Genomic DNA, 22898 nt, shown 5'->3' with positions numbered 1-22898 from the left:
CCTCCTCTTTTAATTGTTTAAAAAGCAGGGTCAGGTTCTTTATAGTCACACGTTTACATCAATGACTTGTAGACATAATAGATTACATTTCTCATGAGTCTTATAAGGTCTGAGGTATAAGAAAGTCATGTCAGAATCTTTCTGTAAATGTGAGTGTGTCAACATTACGTCCCAGTTATTAAACATGTCTCCCTTACGAACTGCCTTCCTCCGTGTTGTGTTTCCAGGTCTGGAGTCCCTTCGAGACAGCGCTCACTCCACGCCTGTACGCTCCGTCTCCCATGGCGATTCCTTCATGTCTTCTCGGGGCCACTTGGTGGACGGCAGCGAGGCCAGCACGTCAGCAGTCATCTCCGACGAGGCCTACAGCCCTTCGGACAGCATGCTGCCCACACCCGTGGCCGAACACGGGATGGAGAATCCCATGGCGCGTCACCTCAACGGTGCTCCCTGCAGCATCGATGAGCAGGAGTCAGCGGCAGGCACATCGAAGGAGGGGCACGCAGCAGAGTTTTCTTCCGGCAGGAGAGCACTGCGTATGGTCAGGAGCAGGCCGTCCCCCCCGAGCGACGTGGAGGAGCTGAACAAATTCATCCTGAGCGTGTTGCGTCTCTTCCTGGTTACCATCGGACTGCTGTTCGCCCTGCTGCTGCTCCTCATCATGCTGACCGAGTCAGACCTGGACATTGCCTTCCTGAGAGACATCCGCAAGACACCTGAATTCCAGCAGTTCCACTTTGAATACTTTTGCCCTCTGCGGCGCTGGTTCGCCTGTAAGTTACGGTGGATGGGAGGTTTCCTCATCAGTAAGTGAAGCAGAGACTGAAATACACAACACAGGAGATGCGACACATACAACAAACGATGGGAGGGGGGGAAGAGAGAAAAGGATGGCATCCCTATTCCTATTATCAGCTCAGCTTCTCCCAGGAACAGGTTCCTGTCCCAAGCCACGGACTGTTCCCTGCCTTTATTATGTTTAACCATCACTGCAGGAAAGGAAATCACATTTTACTTTGGAAATTCAGGTCATTTCAAGGTATTTTATTTTTACACAAAGCCACAGTAACAGGGTTTGATTCAAACACTGAAAGGGACAAGCAAGTCTGACAGACTTCACTTATTCAACCAGTTAATAGTTGCCTTTATTTTTGTATTAATTTATATGTTGCAATATTATTGTAAGACAGAATGACCTGGTGTGTTGTGGTGTGTCTTGTGTAACCTGAGAGTTTGAATTAAGTACTGAGAGAAGACGGGAGGCAGTCTAGCTCATCTAATTTTCATATTTTAAAGCCAACAACAACATTCATGATGATAAAATGTTATTATGGTCACTGCTATGAGATTGAAAACTGCTGCTTTGAGTTGTACAGGTGTCTGGGGGTTAGAGAAAGTGTGAAATGGAAAACTAAGCAGCAGCACTTACTGACTGTAGATCAGTCCTGAATCAAATAATACTTGCAAATATTATAATTAAAATTCGAGCCATAAATGGATTTGCCATGTGACACGTGACAGGAAAGAGTTGGAAAATGAATTTAGCACACTTTAAGATGATTGACAACTTCCTAATGTGGAAGACAACCCTACATCTGGTAAATTGAATTGAAACAAATGCTAATAATTAGTTGCAGTAGCTATTTGACTCAGGAGTGATGTAAGTGCTGTCCTGTTAGATGGCTTGAATGATCATTTTTTAATAAGTGTGACTTAGATTGTGGTCAGACGTCCATTTGGAGTGCTCACGTTACCATTTTTGTCCAGCAACTAGAGCACCAATAAAGTTTAATCGTCAACTGACTAGAAATTATGGATAATTGTAAGGCTATAAGTAAGTAATGGAGGTGGTAGGTTTACTGGTTTTATAAAAATAGCAGCCAAATCATTCTTATAGCTACAATCAACTTCAATGTGTAAGGAACAGTTGTCCCTTTGCCGTAGTTACTTTGACAGTAGTTGTAACGGTGATGGGACTATGTGAGCTAGAGCTGTAGTGATAGTGCAGTGTTTGGTTAGTTCTTTGACTCCCACAGAAGGAGTTTATCTTGATGTGCAATACTGTTAATATAAAAACAAGATCCTTTCCATTAAGGGAAATTTGACCTTAATTTTAGTGCTATATTTTCCCCACATTATACCGTTAAGAGAGCTTGATTTCAGTTCATGTTCAGTGAAGGTCATAGAACTTTGTGCTGTGTTCAAATGTATGCATTTATCTGTAAAGACTGAAAACATTTAAATCATGTTTCCATTTTTGTACAAACTGATTTTCTCATTGACACATTGTGATTTCCTCACAGTGGCTTTTAATGGACTTGAAGCATTTTTTTTTTTTTACAGTGGATGTATAGTTTTCAGCCCTGCTTACAAGAAAGCCTAAGATACATCTCGTTTACGTCGTACAGCAATCTTCATCATCACACCTACCAAAGAAACCTCTGTTGTCTGATGTTTGTCAGTTTGCGTCAACAGACGGAAACTCTGATAGTCTGCTCTCCTTCTCTCGCCTTATTACGTACGTGTTATTTCACAGGTTAGCCTGCAGTGCGTCTTTACAGCCCAGAGCAATCAACAGCATCATTTAAAACCATACAGTTAACCATTGGTCCTCTCAACAAGCCCACAAGTGTTTGATTGGGATACATGTAGGTGTATATGCTGTGTGTCGGTGGTAATGATCAGCAGGTATATGTCATTATACCTAAAATAAATTGATGTATTTTTTATGCAACAATAGTAATGGTATATGATGCTGATTGGCTGAGGGGTTATGCAGGCTCCTTTAGACAGTTTGGAAAGTTACCATAATAATATTCACACCTTTTCCAAAAAAATCAACAGGTTGGAAGTTAACATGAAACAGTACTTAAGTTTATCTCTGTAGTATTAAATACCTGGCTTTGAATGTTGATTTGAATTTTGTACAATAACATTTTAAGATTCAGAAATGGTAAAATAACAAGAAGTATTAATAATTCCGTGAGTTGGATGACTAAGACAGACTTATTGACCGATATATTTATATTTAACAGAAAGAAACCCATTATATTTTGTGGTTGGTTTTTAGACTTGATAAATCACTTTTGCATTTGCTTTAATTCAGACGGTGCTCGCTGGTTTCTGATTGACTGTGTTCGGTGAAAGGCCAGGCGAGGCAGAAAATACGTGATTACTGTATTATAATTTGTACTTTAAAGTCTCATTTTATGTTCATGTGTATGAAAAAACTTAACATAATTTGAGCAATAAATAACAAATCATGTTATGAGTAATAATAACCATAAACAGCAAAGGAATGTTTGTCTGTCTGCTAAACATTCAAAATGTCCCTTCAGAAGGTAGATTCATGTGTGAAGGGAATGGTGCCCACTGCTCCTGACAGACACAGTGGTAGGTAACGTCGTCATGTGAGTCCCGTTTAATTGTTGCCTAATACTAGACTGCTCTTCCTTGACTCATTTTAGAGAAACAGAGTAGATGCAAGTTTTCTTGTGAAAGTACATGTAAATGAACTGAACACCTAACAGTAGACCCATTTTCACTCGACTCTGAACAGGTTTTACTGAAACGGAAGTGAAGCCGTTTGTATTTCTAGCCAGTTTAGAACAGCAGAAGTAGCATATTCAACTACCTGAATATTTCCTCTTGCAATGTAGTTTTTTTTGTATTGTTAAAATCTGTTTCAAATCACTTGTACTGATGAGGGGCAACAGTTCCATTGACAGGCAACTCTTGTATTCGTTTTACTGAATCATGTAAACGGGAATAAGGTCTTATGTAAGCTTCTTCCCTGTACCATGGCCCTGCACATGCAAATGTCTCTGTAAGCATGTGTTCTGCATTGATTACCTCCAAACAAGACTGCTTATTTCCAATCACTGACTTAAGACTGGTGTAATTTATTTATGAATAAATATAATCTATTCTTGACATCTGGCAGCTAGCACGTCTACAAGTTCAATCATGAATCCACAGAGGAAACAAGCGTGTCCCTGCCTGAAAACAAGAGAACGTGGTCAAGGATAGCAAACACTATTCTTTTGTCACAATGCTGCCATCTTAAGCTAAACATGGTACTACTACTGCTAAATGAATAACACTCACACTCAAAATGTTTGGTATAAAATTGTATTTAATTTCCTTCAGCAGCCACAAAAGAAAAAGAAAAACAACATAAATTAATACCAATTTTAAAAAAAATGGTATTAATTCAGAACAGAAACGTAAACAGCAAAGTCCACAAAGTCAGTCAGTCAGACTTATTCATTTGCAAACTACAGTTCATGTACAGAAACATGAGACAGTTACTAGATATTTTTTCTTTTTTGTCAGAACATTTTATGTCTTTATCGTTGTCGGAATGTATTGAGAGTTTCAACAAACATAACTCAGATTAAAAACCCTGGTTTTAATGAGGCAAAGCACAAATAAATGAATGCCTTTCACAGGAGAACTACAACTTAAGATTCATTTTCCAGTAAGACAACAAACCCAAACATGAAGCCAAATCTAAATAGGAGTGGCTTCAAAAGTCCAGACCTCTATTCAGTCCAGAATTTGTGGCAGCACACTGCTGCTCGCTCACAGTCCGCTGCACCTTGAGTTTGAACAGTGTTACAATGTTTGGAGGAGTCCTCATGTGCAGAGTTAACACAGCCCCTTCCACATACAGTACACTCAAGACTGAAAGCGCTCAATATAGTTGCATTTTACAACTGTATTCAAGGTATTGTATTTAGTCTGAGAATAATTAAAGCAAAACGAGATCCAGAGGGGATAACAAACAAGAGACGATGGTCACGACTAGTGTTGAAATTTTTAGTTGCAGACCTTGAAAAATACTTCCTCACTTGTTCTTCCTACCTAAATGAAGGCAACTAGAAGCCTTGGTCACATATTGTGGTCTTCATCTCAGTCGGAGATGACATGCAGGTACCCTGATGCGTTGCCACCCAGTAAGGCGTTCCTTGTGGGGTGGAAAGCAGTGACCTGCAGCTTTGTGAGAAGGTTCTCGCTATCGGTGAAGGAGTGCTGGAGCCGGCCGCGTTCGTGAAACACCTGCACCATCCGAGTGTGCGACATGCTGCCCACCACAAAGCAATTTTCCTGTTTGGGGTCCCACATCGCTGATAGTCTGGTCCACCGTAGGCTTGTGTGCATGATGTGTCTGAAAATGAAGATTGATGAGACAGCATGTGAGTAGTCTCAAACAAACACAGAAATACACAAGAACAAGACAGCACAACGTCGGTGAACAAATAAAGGGATTTACCTGATGGATTTCAGCAAGGGAGATTCCGTAGTCATTGCAGATGTGTCATAAATCCTGTCAAAGGATTTCAGGATTAAATTGAGCTGGACTTGAAAAGTCAACTTGAATAAGTAAAACAGTTATTCAAAGTGCTGAGTCGGCTTCACCTCATGCGTTGATCCGTAGAGGTGGTGAGGACTCTGTTGCCTGTGCGAGGGGAGAAATAAGCGTTGGATATGCTTAAAGAGTGTCCATGCAGCCCCGAGACCGGCTGGCTTTTAGTCTTCTTCAGATATCTGCTGTCGTAAATATTCACTACCCTGCAAAGAGATCAAAACATTCCTTTAGTTCTTTAAAAAAAAGACAAGAGAAATATGGATCAAATGATCTTTCTGCAAAAGTACATTAAATCAATAATCAGACATACCTGTTTTCTGCAACAGCAAAGTACTGCTTCTGTAACGGGTGGACGCTAACACAACGCAGACACTTGGGGTCCAATGAGTGGATTGACTCGTGGGTGTTTCTTCAGAGAAATAAAACACCAGTGCAGCATGTTTATGAACAGATCATTCATTGACGAGATAGTTCAAACTGTTCTTCTCCAACACAGTGGAAAGAGACTAAGAACAAACTATTATTCATTACCCTGGGGTCCGCCTATCGACAATGGCAACTCTTCCAAACCAGTTCCCCACTACTAGTGTCAGACAGTCGTGGGACATGAAGTCAAATGTGTTCAGGCCATTTTCAATGTCGTACACCTAGAACAACGGACAAACAAATTGGCGTTAACTGATTGAGGTGGTACCAATATGTTATGCTCTTAGAATGTTTGCATGTAGGCAGTTAAGCTTACAACCTTCACAACAGGTGAAACAAAAGCTATCTCACATCATTAAAGACGGCCTTCTCTAGATCCATACAGCGTAGAGATCCGTCGTGGCTGAGGCTCAGCAGCTGGCTGGGATGAGCTCTGGAGAACGCCATGCAGCTAACTGGACGAGTGTGGGGCTTGAAGAGCAGCACACCATCATCACCCCAATCACCACCCTGAGGGAAAATACAAATGCAAGAAAATAAAAATAAAACCGGGAGCATTTTCTTTTTGTAGATTTCATATGATGTGAAAGAGATGTGCCTTTTAGAAAGGGCACTTATGTGTCCACTGACGGATGCTTTGCTTCCATGAAACCAGTTTTAAATCACTGCTGAATATTAGCCTAACATTTACAGTAGTCCAATTGACCTTTCCTTTTAAAAATGTGCAAATAAAACAAAGGCTCTGCTGTTGTTTACTAATGTAATAACTAGGATTATCGCAGCTGATCTTGTTCATCAAGTTCTGTTGTTTTGAGCACGTTTTGGAGCCCACAGCGCCGTCCAGTGGTCACATACAAATTTGTAACGTCACTAAAATCAGTGAAAAGAAAAAAAAACACACCAACTTCCAGAGTCCAACGTTCCCCAGCCTGTCTCCTGCGGCCATCAACAGGCTGCTGGTACACGGGTGGAAGGCAGCAGAGCAGATGTAGCTTTTCACCACTTTGGCCACTCTGCCCTCAGTTACCCTCATGTTCCTCAGGGCTGAGCGGTACCTGCGTAAAGACAGCAGGGAAGATTTTAGTCCACCTGTTGAACAATTTCAACTGTTTGCAAAAATGTGACTATGAATGCAATGGCCAAAGGGAGACTAACGTGCTATAAGAGATGGAGTAGTCACTTCTTAAGAAGCCATAAGCTGAAAGAATCAGAATCAAAACTTAAAAATCTTACTCATTCAGATGAAGCTCCATTTTTCTTTCTTCTGTTGTACCCTATGAAAAGAAAAGCAATTTTAATAAACAATAAGCAAACATAAATTATCACCTTGCAAAGATGTAGGACAACCTTTTTCAACATTATACATCTCCATAATATTTTTGGCTTTAAACATTATTGTGTTCTTAACAGTCAACAGCTAAACATTAATTTACAGTTCTGGGAGAAAATCAAAAATAAGTACAAAGTAATGCCAACATGACACATTGAAATAGCCAAGGAAGGTGAGTGCTACCTCAGAGCAGAGCTCAAGAAGTTGTGATGGCAGCTTGCTTCCTTCTTCCACGTTGACTGGATCCATGACCAGAGGACCAGGAGGTATCTTACATGACTTCAAAGCAAGTAAAATAACTCAAGTGAGAAACAGGAAATAAAGAAGAAAAAAAGAAATGCTGGAGAGCCAGACAGCACTAGAGTAGCATGAAATGAGGCAAGATATATATTATTATTTATATGGAGCTACCTCCTGCATGATCAGCATCCTCCTGGAATCAGCAGGCGTCAAGATCTTTCCCTTGATATTTTGGAAACGAAGGGATTTGCGAGCTGGCAGCGCTTCTTTTACAGCAGCCTTTGACCTGCTGCCACAGACAAGAGCATCGAAGTTACATGAAGAAGACACTGGTCTGTTGAAAGCTTAAACTTACAGCTAAAACAAAAAAAAGGACGGTCTAAAGTGATGTGTACAGGCAACTTCTTTGTTTGACAAACAAAAAACCTATGTAATTAATTATCACACCAGATGTCCATTACTAATATGCTGAATTAAGAGCTCAGTATTCACACTCTGTCAGCTGACCGTACCTCTTGAGAACCCTCTGCTTTGGCCGTGTCAACTGCTTCAACTCCTCCGTTGCCTTTTGAAAAGAAAAACAATTAATACCAATCCTACCTGTTCAGAGAAAGTAAGACAAATCACAAGATGGCCGTGGAGAAATGAGTGCATTCGTATTTGTGCAAAATAAACCCCAAAAACATTCTGACCCACATTTGGATTGTTGAGTGGGTGTGCGGTAGCACTGACTCCACTTTGATGAGAAAATAAAATCCTGCACTATTTACAGTATTCTACTATTGATAGTGTATGCTGATCCAAGGCCCCTGTTAAGAAACATCACTTAACATAATGTAAGATATGAAAGATATATATTTTTTTCCTTCTCATTGCCCTTTATGCCCCCTGGCATGTAGGGCAGCAATTAAAGATATATAGGTTGTATGATACATCTCTTCATAACATGTCATTTCTTGTGCTGTTAAATTTTGGATTAAATATGACCAGTGTGGAGCAGTGAGACCTCTGCTCGCAGGAGGCCGCGGACCTCTCGCTCTTTCCTTGTTGTTTGAGCAACGAAGTCACGCCAAGAAAAATTAGCTGGATCCGGCTTACAATGAAAAAGTATTTAATAATTCATAAATGCTAAAAGACAATTACAAACTGAATTACACTGTCGACAGTAAGGAATCGCGAAGCCGAGTTCAAACACTCTCCCCCCCCCCCAACCGGCCTACAGACGCCAGTTTACAGTAAAAGAAGATCGCCAAGAACTGAACTACGTCTCTCCGAACAATGTTTTTATACCCAAAAGTCAGTAGTTTACTTTCAAAAGTCCATTATCAGCTTTGTGATTGGCTGAAATCCGATTGTCTCCTCCTGTCCTCTGACAATGCTCTCCATTGGTCTAAGTGATCCGCATAATGTCTGAATAGTGTCCTCTGGTCCGACCTGTCCTTCTCCTCGTAAAACTGCATGTACCCAACCCCCACACTTTCGTAGGGCTGTATTCATCAACATCTCTGCTTGATCAATACATCTCCCTCCCCCACTGTTAACACCTCACATCCCTGAAGTCAGCTCACCAAACTCATCTCATTATCATACAGTTGTTTTCGGATCTGAAAAGCCTGTCTCAAAGGTCTCTCCCTTTCCCTCAAAACATTCAGTAACTGTATTTTATAGTTTGATACATAGAATGATTATACTTTTATGATTTAACACTTCTTCAAATAAACATGTTATAACATTATATCCACCACTAGGTGTGCTTATTATACACACTAACATTGCTTTTTAACTTTAAATTCTTCACACCAGTTAAATACTCTGCTGGTTGATTGTCTTTGTAGATGGCACTGGTTGGTATAGCTATTTTTACTTTATTTCAATGGGATTTAGAGCATATATTTATTGAAAAGTGGGAAGGGAATAAACTTAGGTTGTGAACGATTCACAATGTCAGTAAATATCATGCAGCCCTAAAGCCTAGTGTCCCTAAATTAAGTGGAGGGACAGGGACCTTTTGAGATAGGCTTTTCAGATTCGTAAGCGACCATATGGAGATAAGTTTGAAGAGGCCGACTTCAGGAATGTGAAACGGTGTGAGCCAGCGGGGGAAGGGTACCTGCTGGCCAAAGGAAGATGACCACAGGACAATGGGCCATAGGCCAATTTCAGCCAATCACAAAGCTGATAATGGACTTTCATGGACTAAGTTTCAGGCGGGGACTTTAAAGTATTAGACATTGTTACCGAGGATTTCTCTTCAGTTCTCGTCGCTGGCCATCTTGCAGAAAATCAGGCCGCTGGTCTGTTTGTAATTGTATAGCTTCTGTTTGTTATTAAATATCTTTTGATTTGATTTTAACTTGGACCAACTGATTTTTTGGCCCTGCTCTGCTGACAAAAGATGCAGCCGTAGGAGACATGCGGCCTTCCTTTGTCTAAGAGAGAGAGTTGAGACCCTTTTTTAACAACAACCCTGTGCTACAATGACAATAACTGAACCTTGTAACGGTGCCGGTTTACCTACCTCCAATAAATTGATAGACGACAGAAAAACTTGATTCTGTCTGATGTTCTCCAGACGCTCCAGCTCATATGATGAAAATCCTCCAGATCCCTCCTGTGTTGAACAAAGATACAGCACAGACATTCAGGAGAAACAGGCAACAACCAGCCATGAAGGAGTTGAGAATATGTTCATTTGACACATTTTTGTACATGCTTCAACAATCCACAGACATGTAGTGAGTAAAGAGGACACTGTCCATGATAAACTGTGCAGGGCGTGTTCATACTTACAGGTGAAACCTCCTCAACACTATCTCCAACATCCTGTCTGTCATTCTGGCTGGTTTGGTGCGTTGTTGTTGTTCTCCTCTTTCAACAAAATATTGGCAGGCATATTAGAAGAAAAAGACAGAAATATATAGAAATATTCTTGTATTATGCATTTCTTAAGTGTCTCTTACCCTCTTCTGTTTGGGTTTTTTAACGTGAGCTGTTTCCGGTGAGTACTGCAGGCGTTTAGGTGGCATGGCGCTTCGTTTAAGCCGTCGGACTGGTCCCTCGAGAGACACAGGAGCCATTTTCTACAAGGTGTGCATTATTAAAAAGTAACTAAAGTTGACTTAGTTACTTTTTACAACTGTATTCACGGTATACAAAAAATGCATCATTCAACTTTTCCACAGAAGCACACGTTTTCACGCAACTCACAACACACTTAACGTGAGGCCTAAAAACATGCGTTGCTGCTATCTAAGCAGCCAGCTAACATACAACGTTAGATATGTTAAAATAACGTTAATTAAACCAGATGAATAACTTCCAAAACTCACCAATAACTGTAACACCACAACAGCTACGCGTTTTGTTCGTTGTGTCTCCATATTAGTGCACCTATAACAGTACGTATGAACTATTTCTTCACGAGAACTGCAAGGAGGTTGATAAATTCTCACTTCTAAGGCTGTTTGTTACCTAATAACTGTAACAAGATGAAGAAACGCTCCACGCGCCACACACTGGAAATGTTTTGTACCTGGCCCCGCCCCTCTGTTGTGAAACAGATTGTCAGCAGCTCATTGGTTGTCATCACATGTTACCAGAATAAAAGGGGCTGTTCTCTTCCACCGACAGCCAATGAAACAGCCTTACACTTTGATTGACATCTCATCTCTGGCTTCTGGCTTCAGCTTCCACAGAGGTAGAGATAATGTCGCCACCTTTTGGCAGATATTGGCAATAGCAGGCTGGAACATGACATAACATCGCTAATATTGATAATTCTGTTTTGTATGCATGAAAGCAGCCCCAAAAGTAACGTTTAAACATTTAACAATTGATTGACTCAAAATGCCAGATTTCTTTCCCAAGTTAAAATACAAAATAGTCCTCAGTTGATAAAAACACCCACACACACACACACAGGGAAAGATGTAATCAGTAATAAAGGCAACAATATGATAAAAGACCCATAAGCATAAGGGGGAGGATTGTTTATTAACAAAACATGTAGAAATGGAAACAGGTAATTCCTTCACAGCTGAGCTGACTCCTTAATGTCCCTTCTGTGCATGACCATCTCTAAAGTATGTTAATCAGGTCAAAGAAGATAGAGAACTGTGGAGGTCAAGGAAGCAGCTTGTCCTTGTCTATGAAGATGTTCAGAGATTTTTACACACATGATTTTGTCTTTACGGAGCCATAAAGAAGCTGCTTCATGAAAAGTTAAGTCAATGGCCCATGGAAGATCTGCCATAACATGATATCATTGATCTACAGGGATGTCTATTGCTCAGCGTGACACTGTGCATGTCACATAACTGATTATATGAAGTGCTGGTGAGGTGGCCTGCATGGTACAAGCATCAGTACAGGCAAACTGTATACGTTTAAATACATTTTCTTTGTGTAGTCATTAACGACACATTAGGAAACACAAGAAACAAAGATAATAGATAAAAAACTTCCAACCTTAAAACAAGGAGAAGCAAATGCAACACACAGGAAAGTTGACAGTGTTACAATTTTTTGATGACATGTACATAATGTCGAGAAATCAAACTTCTACTTAAAACACTTCAGGGAGCATGAAAGCACTGACTTTCCATTACTCCATGTATGTTGTCTCTGGGTTACATTTTCCTGAGTCTTATCACTCCTCCATGAAGTTGCCATTTCAATCCTCAAACTAAAGGTAGAGGGTAGGAAGCACATGCAGCCAGTCCGCACATGTTTTTTCCTTGCTCGATCAAAAAATATCTGTTGGAATAAAAAAGAAGATTACCAGAAGCTGTAACAAGTCATCACACTGAAACACTGAAACACACACACACACACACACACACACACACACAGACAGACACAGACTATATTTACCCGTCCATTCCCCATTCGGTGCCCCAAGAGTTCTTCACAATCCAATACGGCGTGCCGTCCTCTTCAGCACCGTAACCCACAGCCAGGACCGCATGATTCACCATGTCTGCTGTCTTCTTACACTGGGTGCTAAACAAACACTGATGTTTTTAGATCAATGGAGTACATGTCTTTTGTAGGGTGACTGGACTGCATCCTGCCTATGAAAAGATACGTTTTGTAGCTGTTTTCTGTTGACGACAGAGCCACGAAACACAAAACCACAGGCTAATATTAGCACTGTTATGATAGAGAGGACAGAAAGTTTAGTGAAGTGAATCACAAGCACTCATAAATGTAGGCACCGTAACAAATGAACTATCAGATCTTCACAGTGGTCAACTTATGAATAGCTCCCTATTAAAGACGGACATGTTGCAAGCCAGCAGGCAGTACCCTGTGTGATGAAAAGAGTACTTTGTTTCTGGTCTCTACACGGGTCTGATACCAATGTTGAAGCAAACAGGCAGGCAAAGTGGTAGAACAGCACAATATCAAACAAAAGTCTGAAATATATCTTACGCTCTTGTGAAGTATTTAAAGTTAAAAAGCAATGTTACCTAGTGGTGGATATAATGTTATAACATGTTTGTTTGGAAAAGTGTTAAATCATAAAAGTATAATCATTCTATGTATCAAACTATAAAATACCGTTACTGAATGTTTTGAGGGAAAGGGAGAGACCTTTGAGACAGGCTTTTCAGATCCGAAAACAACTGTATGATAATGAGATGAGTTTGGTGAGCTGACTTCAGGGATGTGAGGTGTTAACAGTGGGGGAGGGAGATGTATTGATCAAGCAGAGATGTTGATGAATACAGCCCTACGAAAGTGTGGGGGTTGGGTACATGCAGTTTTACGAGGAGAAGGACAGGTCGGACCAGAGGACACTATTCAGACATTATGCGGATCACTTAGACCAATGGAGAGCATTGTCAGAGGACAGGAGGAGACAATCGGATTTCAGCCAATCACAAAGCTGATAATGGACTTTTGAAAGTAAACTACTGACTTTTGGGTATAAAAACATTGTTCGGAGAGATGTTATTCAGTTCTTGGCGATCTTCTTTTACTGTAAACTGGCGTTTGTTGGCCGGTTGGGGGGGGGAGTGTTTGAACTCGGTTTCGCGATTCCTTACTGTCGACAGTGTAATTCAGTTTGTAATTGTTTTTTTTAGCATTTGTGAATTATTAAATACTTTTTCATTGTAAGCCGGATCCAGCTAATTTTTCTTAGCATGACTTTGTTGCTCAAACAACAGAGAAAGAGCGAGAGGTCCGCGGCCTCCTGCGAGCAGAGGTCTCACTCCACCACACTAATGTAGGCGCGAGCAGATTTCTGTCACATCCTGCCAACAGCCATCAAATAAGATTTTGTGGATTTCACTGGTTGCCTTGTTAGTTCTATAATCCTCTTTCATGATTAAATAACTTATAATACTGGGGGATTACGAGACAAAAATCCAATTATTGTATTATAAATATTTCCATAGTGCAACAGGGACAGAAAGAACATGGCCACACACAGTCCTTTGAATATTCCTAACCGCACGTTATTTCTGAACAACAGTAAACACTTGTTGACTTGTCCTCAGCTCACCTGGTGTAAACACCTTCTTTGTAGTGCATAAATTCAGCCGTCACCTCAAAGGCAAAGGACACAGGGTTGAGTCGGGCCACAGCATCAACCATGGCCTTTTCATCATACTGTGGATGGACAAACATAAAGACATTTTAATACAAAAGTCAACAGCAAAATGCAGTTAGGAGTTAACGTTAATATAGTGCGATCCAGTATATCAGCACGAAGTCACATAATTATAAGAAACTATTTTGTCTATTTGTCCACCAAAATAGTTGCTTTTGTCTCTCTCTCTTGTTAGGTCACCAACAGTGACATGGTTAACAGTGCCTGATTTGTGACTTTGTGACCAAGCAGTAATTTCTTAAAGGACACAATGTAACTCCACATGTGTACACTTGTTCACTCACACTTGTTATGTTGACAACATCCAGGACAAAAACAGCTGCAAGGGCAAGCTCAAAATGGCAAGTGTCATCCTAAAAGAGGAAAGAGAAAAAATTATTACATTGTAAAATGATTTTACATCAAAAAATACAATGAGACATTACTCCAGAAAAGTCATACATGTCCTTTGTAGGGATAGTCCTTGTCTGTCATAAGGCCGTTATTGTATTTGATGTACTCAAATGCCTGGCTGGGGAGGCCACTGAAACAAACCAGGTGGTGTTTAATTCATTGAAGCCAAATACACATATTCTTCTTATTACTATAACTTATAATGTTGTTTAAAAACAAACAACTTCTGTCAAACATGTTACTTACCCCATGCATCCATGATTGTTGAAGTCTTTGGCACAATCTATCAGCTGCTGCTCAGACTGGTAAAGAAAGCAAACTGCGTTATGTTTTTATACAAAGCAATAATTCTGTACTACTACTACTACTACTACTACTACTACTACTACTACTAGCTCTGATCACCAAAGAATACCAACCACAGATCAAACTGTGAAACAGAGATTTCTTCTGCAAGTACATCTGCTAAATTATCCTTGTGGGAAAGTGCTTCATGTGAAATCTATTAGATAGTACTGAATAATAAAAAACCCACCAGAGATATTAGCTTCCCGGTAGCAATAGCATTCACTGACTCCAAACAGCCAGTAGTAGAGAAGGTCCAACAGCTTCCACAGTGACCCTGAAGATGCAAACACGTTATAACTCAAACAACTTGTAATTGACTTATGTTAAAGGGGAACTCCACTCATTTTTTCGCATGAAGGTCAATGGCTTGTGAAAACAGAATAACGTCTTCTGTGTCTCTGGCAGAGCTTTGTAAAGTCTGCGGTCTTTGTCACTTTATCATGCTCATCTAATCACAAATTAGTCGAGCTACATAAAGGAAGATTGTAACTAAATGTTGGATTAATGTAACCACTGTGCCTGTAAATTAAACATCTGTTGCTTTTACCTGTTCAGTGCTCACATGTAACTCAAACTAGCTTAATACAGCCGTTATGATGGCTACTGATGAGGTTTTTCTTGACAAACACACTGTCAAATGAGGTACAAGCCTTCGGTGATGTGCTGCAACCATCAGTTTCATTTTCCATTATAAATTAGCAGGGAAGTTAATGCATATCCTTAGATTAAAGTCCTTGTCTAAATTCTTGTCATCCTGATTCTCCCTCGAGATAGCGGTGTTAATTGATTGGCGGTTCAGCACCATATCAGGATACCTGGTTCTTCACGGGAGTCACAACGTTGCCCTTCATCCTCCAGTCTACGGACTCGGAATAAGGACCAGCCCTGCTGACATGACCGCCTTTAGTAGCTGAGCAGTTCTATAAAAGACCAGAACCAGAAGATTGTGATCAAAAGAGTTATTTGTGTAAAAGCACCAGCCACATAGAGTGTGTTGTAAAATGTGTCATACCTGAGGCTCTGTCAAAAGAAATGATTTCCTGAATTCCTCAAATGTCATGTCTGAGAACTGATTCAAGCCCACTAGAGTTGAAAATGAAATGAGGACATGCATGTGTTTCATAACATTATTAAATATTACACCTTTCAAAAGAGAGTTGACAATGCACCCTCTGTGGTAATAATCAATGTACTACACGTTATGAGCCAGGGTGAGGAGCTCTACTGTACTTGTGAACGAGTGATTCCCAGCATTATGATGATCTATTTCCCTCTTATTCTCAGTGAATATGCGGAGCCGGTGGTAATACTCCTCGGTGTCATAAACGTTGTTGTACTGCAGTCAAAAAGAGAAGTGTAACAGCACATAGAAAAGAACAAGTTTCAAAGGAGTTTTTACTGAAGCAATCAAAATCTAAATACTGTGAAGTATATATTATAACTTTGTTATTATGTAGGCTACATACCTGTGACATCCACTGTTTGAATTGATATTCCTCTGGTAGGACACAGAAAGAAGCCTTCTGTTAATAAAGCAGCCGAATAATCAACATTTCAAACTTTCAAGTTTAGTCCTGAAGTCATTAATGAGAGCAACTGTTTAAGTACTTGTGCTTGACTCCATGGTACTAGTAGGCCAACTCCACCACTTTCCAGGGGAAATTTGTAATTTTCACTCTACTGCATTTATCTGGCTGCTGCAGTTACTTTACAGATTAGGAATTTACAAGCAAAACACTTGATGATTTAATATAATATAATGCACGGCACAAACAGGAGCCTATATTGAATAGTTAAAATTAGCTCAACATAGACCAAGTACAACAGTAAAATGATACACATGAATGCACCAATAGCCTAATAATAATCCTATAATATATCATATTAAAGCGTATAAGTGACATTTCTAATAGGCTACAGGACGTTTACACATAGTCTAATGGGATGTTTTTATATTGCAGAATTGAATCATGTTAGATTTATTTGCATAGTACGTTTGGCCATACAAGGAATTTGACACTATTCTTTTGTATCTATCTTGATGTATTTACACATAAATAAAATAACATAACAGCAAGAACAAAGCGGGACAAATAAAGGTAAATGCTAGACAGGACTGTTATGTACACAATAAGATGACATATTTGTGATTACATAAATATGAAATAAATATTTATATATAAAACAATAACCAACAATAGAATACAGTTCAAGTCAAGTGTTCTGTGCGGTGTAATGTTTAGTAAAGTAAAGGAGCAGCTTAATACTTACTCCACCATTGTTCATAACAGATACACTATATATTTTGTAGCCTAGAAATTAATATTCTGGCTTTTAACACTTGTTTAATTTTCTGCTATCAGATTAGTTTCAACGAGATATTAGGCCGCTGTAAGCGACAGCGACTTACATTTTGCAACAAACTAAAATGAACGAAGATCAAACAACCGTTAAAGTCCATGAGTGTTTACTTACCTTCGGGTAAAGTTAACGGTGTTAAATGGACTAAACTAAAAACGGTGGCGATGAACCACAAAACACCGAGCGCCATACTTCTCCCTGTCGAACTCCAACAAGCTGTGAGAGCGTCACGTGAGTCGGCTGCTTTTTAAAGTAACACCCCCTTTCCTTTGTCCCCCCCTCTTTCTTTTCCGCAGTAAAGCTACAACCAGCAAGTGTCTGTGCTCATGCAGCCAGCTCAGTTTACAGTGTAAAACAAACGTGGCACCCTTGAAGACACTTCTCCCCCTGAGAAAGAATAGATTTATTAACAAGAGGTAATCAGGAAAGAATACACTTTTATACAAAACTGGAAATACTACTCAAGCTGTTGAAATAGACTGAAAGATAATTCTCATACCACTGGGTATTGCTCACTGCAAACATTTGATGTGCCTGTTAGAGGGTAAAGATTCATGTGCAAGGGTGGGGTTTAAATACAGTACACATATCATTCTAGATATAGATTTGATTTGAACACGTGAAAGTGGTACATGCCTGCCACTTAAGCTATAGGTGTTTTTCTATACAAAGCCTGTAAAAAATACCTATAAATATTCCAAGAATAAGCACAATATTACTACTGTATAGTTCCTGCTAACACATTGGAATAGACAGGATACAGAATGTGTTACACTTATAAGTTGTTTTCAACATTTGCTTTAAAGTATCATACACAGAAAAGTTATTACAGAGTTGAACAATCATAAGGATAACACATTTCGAGGGATATGTTTTTAACACATTGCACATTAGGAAATGCATCAGACTGCCTGTACACAATATTGTACACAGCAAATATTTCTGCTTCATTGGCAAATTGTAGAACAAAATAGTTTACATACTTTTGTATATAATCCATTTCATGATTAAGGCAAAACCATAATGCACTGGCCAAAGAGGATTAACCATAAAAACTATGCTCTTGCTGTCTGAGTGAAGCTGGAAATTTAACTTCCTGAAGTGGCTCAATATTGGTTACGTCTGCTACATACACTGCCCGGTGCTTATACTATATATACATCATGTTGCCCACCAGGGGAATAAGGTGATTATAAGCAAAGCATAAAAACCCATCTCTCCAAACAGAAAACATGTGTCCCAGCTCAATAAGAAATCAGCAGGTATTCTTGTTTCAGTTCATCTCCAAACACTTCCAGATCTCTAATCTTTGTCATTCAGCGGCTACATAAAACATCAGAGCACATGATTCAACTTTAGCCACCACAGCAGTCCCACTTTTCACTCCCTTTATTTCTCTGAGAAGAAAAGTTTTTGAAAGTGTCCCCATTTTTGATAGCTGGTCGGCATCTTTTGTGCAATAGTCATTCCACATACATTCAATAATTTGTAGTTTTTAGTGTTAGTGGCGGAGTCTGTTCTCGCTCTGTATCCAAATCAACCAGGACTGACATCTTAAGGATTACACCACTTTGAAATACATGCAGCCCGTGGATTAACAGATACTTATATTACTTTTAAATCTACACTTGAGGACAAATAGGCTGAAGAAATAGATGTTGTAATCAGGCAGAATGTGTGTGTGGGGACATGTTTAGAGACGGTTGCACTTGCGTGCCGTTCTTTCTTCAACTTTTACATCAAAGCAGAAAAGTGGGAGTTGATCATCATGTGTCAAATGTGACCACCATTTCTCATGAATGAGAGCCTTTTTCCATACTGCACATTCCGAATAGAATATGACTAAATATCTTCTCTATATACTCTCTCATCTGTTTGCTCTGTGGTTGAAAATAAATGTATCATAAAATGGTATTTAAGACGAGAAATAACATATAAATACTCTGTAACTATATAAATAAAACCTCTCTGGGCTTCTACTCAGTCTCTAATAACGATTATACACTAACGAGTCCATTGGGGAGCACATACTAGAAGGGCACGGCCTACTGTGTCTAATACAAATAATAGTTTATGTACATTATGATATATTGTTTTTGTACACTCCTCTACACTGGCTGACTGGCTGCATCGCCCTCTGGTATGGCAGTTGCACCGCCCTCCACAGTAAAGCAAATACAGAGGGAGGTGAAAACTGCTCAGCACATCACCAGGACGGAGCTGCCATCCATGGAGAAGCTCTCCACCCAGCAGTGCAGGAAGAAGGCCAACAGGATTATCAGGGACCACTTTACCTTTATAGACTTTAACTTACAGTTTTAAACCTGTTTACATCTCTTGATCTCTTGATATATATATATATATATATATATATATATATATATATATATATATATATTACTAGATCCCAGTTAATTCATTTAGCAATTACTGTCTACCACAATTACATATTATTTCATTTTAGATTTTATATATGTAAAATTGTATCCCTATATTTTAACTTCTACAAACTATTTGATGTTGTATATTCCGATTTTTACTTAGGGGATCACTGTTGGAGTAATATTTTCATTGCCAACGACTGCTTCTCTGTAACTGTTGTGCACATGACAATAAATAACTTGTAAGTTGATCCATATGAGGGTTGAGAGAGAGAGAGAGATCCTCTTCATGATGAAGTTTTGGGCTCGATTCTCAGAGATGCGTCATACAGGCTCTCCTCATCCAGCGCTGTACTGCTGTCCAGCAAGTACTTTGCAACCTAAAGCAATAATGAACACAGACCAACATTTTTTTAAATGAGTGTCCTCAAGATGCCATGCATATCTGGACAAACAGAAATGTAAGCTTGATAAATAAGAAATATGATGAAAATAACTTCTTCTGAGCAAATATATACTTTTACTGAACAATACAGACTGTTAGGAAAACTAAAATTACATTGCAATACTAGTCAAGTAATACATCCACAGAAGTAATCAAATAACATGAAAAAGTATAAAATACACAATAAAACAAAATTCACCTTTGGTTGATAATCAATCTTATAAGCTGTTTGCTGAAATTGCCGTATTTCTCTGATAATGTGAGATATCTGGAGACAAATGAAATAAAAACAATTTAAGACAGAAACAACAACATGTTCATGTTATTGTGTGTACTTCAGCACACTGGGGTTCTTTACCATTCTCATCTTGGAGAAGTTAACCAGGCTGTCCTCGGTGTAGTTGGGTGTTCCCTCCTCGATGAAGGCCAGGTCAGTCAGGTACATTCCCAGGTAGGGAACACAGGGAGGGTCACAGCTGAGGACAAGTGGAGGGTCAGCTATAGAAATATTGAGCTCAATCATTAAGAGGAATGTATGAAACTCCTCCACTGCAAGGTGTGAGTGAAAAGCTATAGATATGTACTTCTTCAGAGCTTCTCTCAGGTTTTTGAATCGCCCCTCTGATGACACCAGCTTCTGTAACTTGTCGATCACAGTCTTTGTCTAGAAAATGGATCAAAGTAAAACTGTTATTACCAGCAGCCAAAAAGATCATTGAAATCTCTATCAGAGTTTCATGAACTGAGGACAATGCTCTTCAAAATGACCATAATCAGCCTTACTAAGAGCATGTTGTCTTCCTTTCATTTTGTTTGATTTTTGATACAAATTATTTAAAAAAGTTAAGTTTGAAATGGTCTCTACAATATGACTGAATAAAAAAAGGTTGAAAAAAAAGATATCCCTGCCCCCCAGAAAGCTTTGTATTTAGTGTTCAAACATGAGAGTGGTATTGATCTTCTCATCTAACGCTTGTCAAGAGAGAAAACAAGCGTATTTCCCAGAATGGGCTAAACTTTATAACTAATTACTTAGCTATATCCTGAAAATCTTGCACCCAGTTAACGTCACTGCTGGGAAGCAACTTTAGAAATGTCTGATACCTGCTTGGAGACTTTGAGCCAGGTCTTCTTGAGGCGGAAGATGGAGCTGCGATTGAGAGAGGATGTGATCTCCAGCATGGCGTTGTAGTTGTGGAGGCAGCGACAGATGTCAGCCACTGCCACCCATTTCTCGATCACCGCCACTCGCATGTTGACATCATCCCACTGCAGGATCTCTGTGGCAATCTTGTTGCTGATCTGACGAAAAAAGAGAAAAAATACATGGTGATAATAATGAGGATCAATAAATCATATCTATCTATCTATCTATCTATCTATCTATCTATCTATCTATCTATCTATCTATCTATCTATCTATCTATCTATCTATCTTTCTATCTATCCAACCATCCATCCATCCATCCATCTATATATCTATAATACACATTTACATTTTTATTCACAATACCAGGGTAAACACATACATCGTTGAAATGCTTGGTTGTCTTCATAATATAGGGAGTTCTCTCGTTCTTGTCGTTCTTCATCCAGCCTTGACCAAAGAACTCCCTGTAGAAGAAAATGTTTTTTCAAATAATCAACAATGAAAATAACACCAACATTTACTGTGCGCTCTTCCCTTCACTCCCCCCGCCCCCCGCTGAGCCGTTATCATTTTTATCGTATAGACCAAGTGCCTGTGTTTGTGTGTTTGTGTTGCACATGCATGCCTGTGTACTCACTCGTATGGGATCACCTTGAAGACCAGGTGGTCCAGCAGCGTGAGTTGCTCGGCTATCTCCAGGGCAGAGTGGCTCTCAAACGGCTCAGTCTTACAGTCCTCCGAGGCCTGACACAAACACAAACACACATTTTGACAATTAAAGCCCAAATCATTTCTACAGGATGTATAGCAATCTTTTAAGTACAGGGGTTATTTTATACTGAAAAGGCCTTTTATTTCACTCACCATCTGTGTGATCTCTTCCAGTGTGACCTGGTTGTCTCCAGGGTCCTCCTGAGTGAGAGTCCTACATGCAAAACATACAAGTGTCATTATTTTGTTTTGTCCACAATTGACATGACCTGAGTAGACATAAATGGATTTAACCTGTTCAAAAGTGCTCAACTTGACCCAGCACACTGGGTATTCCTTTCTTTCTTTGTTCAGTTTGGGTTACAGGCACTTTTGGCTTCAGCTCCTCAGGTTGATAATGTTTAGTAGCAGTAGGGCATGCTGACAGGTTGTTGCTGTGCGAGTGTACAATGTGAAACTGCTGCTCAGAGGAAAAGATTTAAGTTTCTATAGCTTCACTGTCAGTGTCCAGGTCCATTTTGTGGAGGTCCAACAGGGACCTGGGATGTACTGTATCTACATCAGAAATACTTTTGCAGAAGTTTTTTTTCTAAAGGGAGCTGACAAACAGATGTGTCATATATGACTTTATGTGCCATCAAGCGATGATAACAGAAAACCAACCTGATGATGTTGGCAGCTGCCTTTCTTTCCTGTGTCAGGAGCTCCGGGTCATGCATCACCTCCTCCAGGAAGCCAATTACCCGCATCTTCAGCTCTGTGTTGAGCTCAAAGTCCTGAGGATAAACACAGGAACAACAGCAGAGTCATTACAGAAGTGTTGTTTTTCTTCTGCAAAGGCCTAGAAAGACAGATTGAAACAAAGAAAACGATCGAGGGAAAGGTGAACTGTACCTGCGAGTGTTTGGAGACCCAGTGACGCAGCACATTCAGGACTCTGTTTGTGGCAGCTCTCCTGATAACAAACTCTTTGTCCCCATTCCTTTGGTCTGTCGGAAAACCTGGAACCCGGTTTAACAAAGTCGCAGTGAAAATCAATTCTCACACTGATGTAACACTATTACCTGCCTCCAGATACAAACAAAGCAGATATCAGATATCATTGGAACAGACGTAAATGATG

At 39.7% G+C, this 22898-nt stretch overlaps 4 protein-coding genes across 5 annotated transcripts in view; 1 reads left to right on the top strand and 3 right to left on the bottom strand.

Moving 5' to 3' along the window:
• The window catches only part of LOC137887508 (FERM domain-containing protein 5-like), a 70122-nt gene extending 66189 nt beyond the window's left edge, over positions 1–3933 (top strand). The window contains exon 14 of the mRNA XM_068730567.1: positions 228–3933. Within this exon, the coding sequence (XP_068586668.1) occupies positions 228–814 (587 nt within the window). The 3' untranslated portion in view covers positions 815–3933. The remainder of the gene's footprint in view (positions 1–227) is intronic.
• Positions 3934–4154: 221 nt separating this feature from the next.
• On the bottom strand, positions 4155–10867 carry wdr76 (WD repeat domain 76). Of its 2 annotated transcripts, none has more exons than XM_068730569.1 (15): positions 10697–10867; positions 10328–10447; positions 10158–10235; positions 9886–9978; positions 7880–7932; positions 7539–7656; positions 7311–7406; positions 7031–7071; positions 6699–6852; positions 6149–6307; positions 5903–6018; positions 5682–5780; positions 5422–5574; positions 5276–5329; positions 4155–5170 (listed from the first exon to the last, which is right to left on the bottom strand). In XM_068730569.1, exons 1-15 carry the CDS (start codon positions 10745–10747, stop codon positions 4915–4917), a joined length of 1641 nt encoding a protein of 546 aa, XP_068586670.1. In that variant the 5' UTR covers positions 10748–10867; the 3' UTR covers positions 4155–4914. The 2 variants fall into 2 exon arrangements, with proteins under 2 accessions (XP_068586670.1, XP_068586671.1); XM_068730570.1 differs by having other exon boundaries at positions 7539–7653.
• Positions 10868–11341: 474 nt separating this feature from the next.
• Positions 11342–17298, bottom strand: LOC137887350 (pro-cathepsin H-like). The gene is made up of 12 exons (XM_068730267.1): positions 17203–17298; positions 16194–16225; positions 15958–16063; positions 15740–15810; positions 15543–15647; positions 14915–15001; positions 14626–14681; positions 14428–14509; positions 14271–14339; positions 13879–13985; positions 12240–12368; positions 11342–12122 (listed from the first exon to the last, which is right to left on the bottom strand). The coding sequence occupies exons 1-12, from the start codon at positions 17276–17278 to the stop codon at positions 12047–12049; spliced, it is 996 nt and encodes a 331-aa protein (XP_068586368.1). The 5' UTR covers positions 17279–17298; the 3' UTR covers positions 11342–12046.
• Positions 17299–17473: 175 nt separating this feature from the next.
• LOC137887349 (ras-specific guanine nucleotide-releasing factor 1-like) overlaps positions 17474–22898 on the bottom strand; it is a 29558-nt gene continuing 24133 nt past the window's right edge. The window contains exons 18-27 of the mRNA XM_068730266.1: positions 22670–22776; positions 22439–22551; positions 21929–21989; positions 21702–21808; positions 21444–21528; positions 21019–21216; positions 20499–20578; positions 20273–20390; positions 20114–20182; positions 17474–19849 (exon numbers count right to left, since the gene is read on the bottom strand). Coding sequence (XP_068586367.1) covers positions 19757–19849; positions 20114–20182; positions 20273–20390; positions 20499–20578; positions 21019–21216; positions 21444–21528; positions 21702–21808; positions 21929–21989; positions 22439–22551; positions 22670–22776 — 1031 coding nt within the window. The 3' untranslated portion in view covers positions 17474–19756. The remainder of the gene's footprint in view (positions 19850–20113; positions 20183–20272; positions 20391–20498; positions 20579–21018; positions 21217–21443; positions 21529–21701; positions 21809–21928; positions 21990–22438; positions 22552–22669; positions 22777–22898) is intronic.

This window comes from Cebidichthys violaceus, unplaced genomic scaffold (assembly GCF_023349555.1).
Source record: "Cebidichthys violaceus isolate CVI_PGR_0920_01 unplaced genomic scaffold, fCebVio1.0.p SCAF_5, whole genome shotgun sequence".
NCBI lineage: Eukaryota > Metazoa > Chordata > Actinopteri > Perciformes > Stichaeidae > Cebidichthys > Cebidichthys violaceus.
This window is presented reverse-complemented; position numbering and strand designations above follow the sequence as displayed.

What these genes read in the sequence shown, in the direction of transcription:
- wdr76 (XM_068730569.1), bottom strand. Translation starts at nt 10,747, where the DNA reads ATGGAGACACAACGAACAAAACGCGTAGCTGTTGTGGTGTTACAGTTA. An exon ending in AAAAACCCAAACAGAAGAGG is followed by an intron (nt 10,236 to 10,327) that starts GTAAGAGACACT and finishes TTTTGTTGAAAG; the next exon opens with AGGAGAACAACAACAACGCA. An exon ending in GTCGATAGGCGGACCCCAGG is followed by an intron (nt 5,781 to 5,902) that starts GTAATGAATAAT and finishes ATTTCTCTGAAG; the next exon opens with AAACACCCACGAGTCAATCC.
- LOC137887350 (XM_068730267.1), bottom strand. Translation starts at nt 17,278, where the DNA reads ATGGCGCTCGGTGTTTTGTGGTTCATCGCCACCGTTTTTAGTTTAGTC. An exon ending in TGGGAATCACTCGTTCACAA is followed by an intron (nt 15,811 to 15,957) that starts GTACAGTAGAGC and finishes TTTCAACTCTAG; the next exon opens with TGGGCTTGAATCAGTTCTCA. An exon ending in TTCTTTTGACAGAGCCTCAG is followed by an intron (nt 15,648 to 15,739) that starts GTATGACACATT and finishes GGTCTTTTATAG; the next exon opens with AACTGCTCAGCTACTAAAGG.